Here is a 6,884-nt window from a genome sequence, read left to right as displayed (position 1 = left end):
GTCGATATTGGAGAACAAATGATTTGCTGGGAAAGGAAAATTATTCTTTACATTAATTGTTTATTGTTAGTTGTAATTATTTTAGGAAATTATTTAGGGTACACAATTATTTACTACTTGGAAAAGGCAAACATTATTTAAAGATAGGTGTATTTAATTTTTAGTGGTATTTGGTTGTAAATATTGTGCAAGTTTAAAGATTAGTCTTAATGTGTATTTCTATTTTAATAGGTTAGATGTTGTTGTTTAAATGAGGACTTAGGAATTTTTACAGATTTGAGAACTGAAAAGAGAAATTGTTGTTTTTTTACAAAAAAGAAAAAAAAAAGAGAAACTGTTGCAACTTGCAAGAAAACAAGTTGAGCGACTAAGTCTACCACGCAAGCCAAGTCAAGAAAAAAAAAGGGGTCACAAGCTGGAATAAGGGAGTCAAATTGTCACGACGTTAACATGTAACTGTCACTGTGTCACGTCACGAGACAAAATAATTCTAGTCAATGTAACCATTCCATTGAATCTCGAAATAATTGAACTAAAATAATGAGTCTTGTTTGATCACAATCTTTCCTATATATATACATTTCTGCATTGACAAAACAAGAACACTTCTAACATACAATCCATTTCCATCTTGTCCTCGCTGATTATGCTTATGATTGCAGAGATGAGACTTTTAAAAACAGCCCCTTTGATTTCCTATATATCGTTTTTAGCCCTGTATATTTTTTCCTACACAATAACACCAATTTCTTCAAACTACCTACAAGAAGACTTCATCAAGTGTCTCCATAGAAACACACATGTTAATTTTCCACTCGAGAAAACTTTCTTCACTCCTGAAAAAAACGCCTCAACCTTTATCAATGTTCTTGAAGCGACGGCTCAGAATTACCGTTTCTTGACCAAGGCAACACCCAAACCAAGTTTCATATTTAAACCGGTTCATGAATCTCACGTCCAAGCTTCAGTCATATGTTCCAAGAAACTTGGAATTCATCTCCGTATTAGAAGCGGCGGTCACGATTTTGAAGCCGTGTCTTATGTTTCACAGATAGAAACACCATTTGTATTGCTTGATTTGTCGAAGTTGAGACAGATCAATGTTGATATTGGAGAAAATAGTGCTTGGGTTCAAGCTGGTGCTACACTTGGTGAGGTTTACTACAGGTAATTAATTTAAACCACGGTTGTTTCAAAGACCATTATTTGTGTATGCATTTATATGTATATATTTAATTTCCTAATTAGTCAAAAAAATATTATAGTTATATGTATAGATATTTCCCAATTTCAAGTAAAATATTTGTGAAAAATGCAAACTCGAAATAATTTGGTTTTAGAAAGGTTATGGTGATTTGAAACCACATAAACTAATAAGAAGGGTTTATCCTACCAACAATTTAAAATTAGTTTATTCTGTGGTAATTTTTTAAAAATATTTGGTTTTAGAAAGGTTATTGCTTCTTTCTTTTTGTTAAGTTCAAATGATTCAATATATAAATAATTTGGTTTTGAATAATATCTGATGAAGTATTTAGTGTCCCACTTGAACAACACAACTTTAAAATTTTAGTCTAATAACATCAAAGTTTGTTGTCAAATAAAAAAACATCAAAGTTATGGCTATTTCTTGCCGCACATGGAACTAATCAACTAAAAACAGAAATTTTTGATATTATGGTACATGTTAAATAACTTTAATTAATATTATATAAATAGATAATTACGTAAATTGTTGGTTATGTAGTTTTTTCTGACCTAAAGATGATTATATATGTTAGAATTATTTTTCAAAACTATATCACATTAAAGTATGTTTGAAATTTATGTTAAAAAAAATAGAAGAATGTTTGAAAGGCAACTGAAATTATCTTTGACCACTGAGTCACAAAATCAATCTTGGCCGGCTACAGATCAGTGTTTCAAAATCATACAAACTAATCAAGAAAAGGTCAAATATTTTTATGTTCTAAAAAATGTATTTTCTGTCATGTTAATTATCTAGTTTTTTAAATAATAAATTTTATAAATTTAAGACTTATGTACCAAAGTTAATATAAGCGCAATAAAATAAACAAATATTTCACTGTATGTATTCTTACTATTGAATATTTTGGTTTAAATGTTTTTCACTATTAAATATTTTTGAGTGGCAATTGAAATTCATCTTGATCACTGGGTCACCAAATCAGTCTTTGCTGGCTACTGATCACTGAATTCAAATTTTTACAAATATAAACAAAAATGTATTTTGTGTCAACTTATATATCTAGTGTTTTAGAATATCATGAACATTATAAATTCAAGATGTATTATCCAAAGCTAATATAAAACGCAATAAGAATAAACAATATATCACTTTTGAATATTTTGGGTGATTATCTGTTTTGGATTAACTGCAGAATTGCGGAGAAGAGCAAGATCCATGGGTTCCCAGCGGGTTTGTGCTCAACTGTAGGCGTCGGTGGATACATAACAGGAGGTGGATACGGTGCCTTGATGAGGAAGTATGGTCTTGCTGCTGATAATGTTCTAGACGCAAAGATCGTTGATGCAAATGGTAAATTACTCGACAGAAGCTCGATGGGTGAGGATATGTTTTGGGCGATAAGAGGAGGCGGTGGAGGGAGTTTTGGGATAATTCTAGCATGGAAGCTCAAGCTTGTTCTTGTTCCTGAAACCCTAACCATCTTCAGCGTTACCAAAACATTAGAACAAGACCCTGACTTGAAGACTCTTTCTAAGTGGCAACATATTGCAGACAAGCTTGTTGCAGAGCTCTTCATACGAGTGGTAATCAGAGCCAGTGGAAACAATACAGCGGCAGCATCGTACAGAGGTCAGTTTCTTGGTGACCGAGGCACTTTGATTGAGATTATGAAGAAGGCTTTTCCGGAGCTAGGGCTAACTGAGAAGGATTGTACCGAAATGAAATGGATTGAATCCGTTATTTTCAATGGTGAATTTCCGACTGGTACTCCGATTGAGGCTTTGATTCAAGTGAAGTCACCTTTAGTGAATCCGTCCTTCAAATCAAAGGGAGATATCGTGAAGAAACCTATCCCTGCTTTAGCTCTGAAAGGAATTTTCAAGAGAATGGTTCAACAAGAGCCTGGTACATTTGTTGCTTTTACTCCTTACGGTGGAATGATGGCTAAAATCTCTGAATCTGAGATCCCTTTCCCGCATAGAAGCGGAACCCTCTTCAAGATTCTCTATAATTCAAACACTGGGACGAGACCGAGCAGACAACTTAACTGGATCAGAGAGCTGTACAGTTTCATGACGCCTTATGTCTCAAGCAATCCAAGACAATCTTATGTGAACTACAGAGACCTAGACCTGGGACAGAACACGAAAAACACGACATCTAACTTCAAAAATGCTCAAATCTGGGGAGCTGAGTACTTCAAAGGCAATTTTGAAAGATTGGTGAGGATTAAATCAAAGGTTGATCCACATAACATCTTCAGACACGAGCAGAGCATCCCAACGCTGCCCGTTCAAAGCTTCTCATGATACAACCACTACTATGTAAAATAAGAATAATGGTATATTGATTCTAGCTTAAGAACATGCAATAAACACTATATACTAGAAGAAATTCGAGCAAAAGTTCTTCTGTAATTCAGAAAATGTTCTAGCTAATAAGAAGGCGTGCATGTGTTATTTTGTTTCACCCTCAACAATACTAATTCAGTGGCCTATATATTATCTTTGAATCCATGGAACCCATTTAAGAAACTCATAAGTATTGGAAGAAATCATGCAAAAAGAAAAACATGATTGCATAAATAAATTTAAAATATTGTAATAGTAGTTTAGAATTAAATCGCCTCCACAATCTCTCTTTCTCTGAAGAACAAATAATATTATAACTAGATATTTTCTCAAAAAATGGTTAAAATGAGTATTTATTGAAGACGTAAGTTTCTCAGGTATTATGTACCAGTTCGTGAAATACTTCATGAGATAGTTCAATACGTGTGTCAATAATTTGAGTTGTGAATTGGTTATAAAGAGTTTGTCTATTGTGATTAGGTGTCTTAGCTAGAATTTGTAAAAGAAAACAGAATATGTGGTTAAAGACAAATAGATGTTTTTATTATTCAGCAAAAGGGTTTTACTTGCAAAGAAAGTGCGTATATAAGAAAAATAAAATTTCTTAAAGTATATGGGAAAGAATCTGGAGAAAAAGTCTGTGGTTTATTATATAAGCAGAGATGTACCTTACGAGAAAGGTAGAACTCGAAGAGAAAATTGAAGGATTTATTGTGTACTTGTTGAGTGTTGCCGTTGGTGTTGACGTAGTGTCTGGTGAAGTATACCGTTGTCTTTGGTCTTGTGGTAGGGCTGTTATTTTAGTTGACGCTGCGGCAGCGTTGAGCGTCTCAGAAAATATACTTAAGCGTGGATAAATCCTTCCCCTAATGTTTCTAGAATAAGACGCGAAAAGTACGGCGACTGGAAATTAGCGGAGCTTTGTGTCGCCATAAAAACAGAGATGTGAATTGGTTATAAAGAGTTTGTCTATTGTGATTAGGTGTCTTAGCTAGAATTTGTAAAAGAAAATAGAATATGTGGTTGAAGACAAATAGACGTTTTTCTTATTAAGCAAAAGAGTTTTACTTGGAAAGAAAGTGTCTATATAAGAAAAATAAATTTTCTTAAATTATATGGGAAGAATCTGGAGAAAAAGTCTCTGGTTTATTATATAAGCAGGGATGTACCTTTCTCGATTTATTGTGTGCTTGTTGAGTGTTGACGTAGTATCTGGTGAAGTATACTGTTGTCTTGGTCTTGTGGTATTGTTGTTGAGGATGTGTTTGACGCAGTTTATCGTTACTTGGAGCTTGTGGTGATCAAATGTGTTATGTGTTAGTGTTGATGTGCTCGTTGGTATCATTGGATGTGTGTTAGGTGTTGACATAATCGGTGAAATATGTGGTGACATACTTTCAGAGATTTGCAGGATTAAAGTCTAGACTTCGAAAATTTTTAGCTTAGAGTTAGGTTATCTTGATAAAATCTAAACTTTGGAAGAGTTTAGCTTAAGAAAGTTTATCTTGAAGAGTTCATGTTATAAAAAAAAAGAAGGTAATTCAAATGGATTGTGCTTGTATTATACGTTTACAAATTGGTTGTAATCAGTGTTTTAAAACCCGGACCGAACCGACGGTCGGACCAGGTTGAACCATGAACCGAAAATAATCCGGGTTGGGTTAATGCTAAAACCCAACTAAAATCGAACCAGTTAAAAATTTCTATCGAACCGTCAAAAACCCAGAAACCGGCGACCCAATGAACCGGCCAAACCCCGGTTCGTATATAAGCCAAAATTTTGTTAATGAAACAATTAATTTTTCTTCCTTTTTAAGTAAAAATAAGATTTATCAAAGATTAATAAAGTATTATCTCTCGGCTTTTTCTTTTGTCGTCTTTACAACTCATAAATTACAAAAATCACAAAGGTTAATATTCACATCAAGATATTGTTTTTGTCTACTTCTCACTTTTAAAAAATAATTCTCCCATGATCACTTCTTTTGAAGACTTTAAATAATTGAAACATTTTCGTTTCTGAAATTTGTATTTCAAAATATAACTTTTACCTTATGTGTATATATTTTTTCTTAAAGGTGATGAAAATTTAGAATGATAAAATCTGTGAATAACGTTTAAATGTGCTTTTCATATTGATTTTAGATTTTAATTGTTATTTTTAAGTTTTTCTACACATTATGGCTATTTAAACATTTTATTTGATATGATTTATTATTTTTAAAATATACATATTATTTATAAAATATCATTAAATTTAGTTTAATCTAAGTAAACCCATGGAACCCGGTTCAAACCCGATCGAACCACAATGACCCATGACCCAAAAAAATTCCGGTTCGCTAGCCGGTCCGGTTTTAAAAACACTGATTGTAATTTGTTTTTTGTTTTAGTAGATTCGAAATCTATACGAAATACCAAAGATTAGGAAACAAACTTAGTTAACAAACTTTTGTATCGTTTACTTTATGCTTTTTATTTTTTTTGCTTCGTCCACATTTATATTTATAAGATAGATAATCGTTCTCTTATAAAGACGTGAAGAATTCCCTGAGTTTTTTTTTTTTTTTTGCTAAAAGTTCCCTGAGCTTCTAACCATATTTTCCAATTTAATCAATTAACTGGACGTCGTTATTCGATTCTGCGGGCAAGATTGTCAACGCGCATGTCTTCAAGTAATTGATCACGAAAAAGTAAGTAAATGTGGCTTGTTTTATTGTATATTATGATGTATCGTTTTAAAAAGAGTTGAATTACGTTTTAAAAAGAGTTCAATTATCGTTTATTGTATACAACCCAAAACCAAACCGAAAACTCTGAAAACTTATTGGATCCAAAATTCTTCTACCAAAAAAACTGGAACCGAAAAAAACCGATCCGAATAGACTTCGAATCATACTCAACTCAAAAAATATGAATATCCAAAACTATGAGTTTTTGTATTCTATTTTTGTATGTTTTATTTTGTGATTTAGTTGAAATATTGTTTTCTTTGTTATAAAAGTAATGGAAAAGTAGACATCTTTATTCATAATATAGAGGTTCCCTATATAGAAGATTACACCGTCATTGATAAATTGAAATATTACAAATCATAATCTCTTGGTTGCCATCCACAATCTGGTTCATAACACTCCCCCTTGGATGACATAACCATTTAGAGCTTGTAATGTGCTTTAATGTTGCCTCATTAAAATCTTACCAGAAAAACCCAATTGGGACAAAACCATGGTGAAGGAAAAAAAGTACAACACACATTAGTCCCCCTGATTTGGACATTACTGAAGGTCCCTTGGACCTCTCCAATTTTCTGCAATCTGTGG

At 32.6% G+C, this 6,884-nt stretch overlaps 1 protein-coding gene across 1 annotated transcript; it reads left to right on the top strand.

The window, feature by feature from the left end:
• The first annotated feature begins 594 nt into the window (after positions 1-594).
• LOC106301960 (tetrahydrocannabinolic acid synthase-like) lies at positions 595-3,669 on the top strand. Its single transcript, XM_013738455.1, has 2 exons — positions 595-1,167; positions 2,403-3,669. Exons 1-2 carry the CDS (start codon positions 647-649, stop codon positions 3,517-3,519), a joined length of 1,638 nt encoding a protein of 545 aa, XP_013593909.1. The 5' UTR covers positions 595-646; the 3' UTR covers positions 3,520-3,669.
• Positions 3,670-6,884: the final 3,215 nt, after the last annotated feature.

Source organism: Brassica oleracea, chromosome C7 (assembly GCF_000695525.1).
Source record: "Brassica oleracea var. oleracea cultivar TO1000 chromosome C7, BOL, whole genome shotgun sequence".
NCBI classification, from domain to species: domain Eukaryota; kingdom Viridiplantae; phylum Streptophyta; class Magnoliopsida; order Brassicales; family Brassicaceae; genus Brassica; species Brassica oleracea.
Note: the sequence above shows the minus strand (reverse complement) of the source record. Positions and strands in the feature narration are given on the sequence as shown.

What these genes read in the sequence shown, in the direction of transcription:
- LOC106301960 (XM_013738455.1), top strand. Translation starts at nt 647, where the DNA reads ATGCTTATGATTGCAGAGATGAGACTTTTAAAAACAGCCCCTTTGATT. An exon ending in CTTGGTGAGGTTTACTACAG is followed by an intron (nt 1,168 to 2,402) that starts GTAATTAATTTA and finishes GATTAACTGCAG; the next exon opens with AATTGCGGAGAAGAGCAAGA.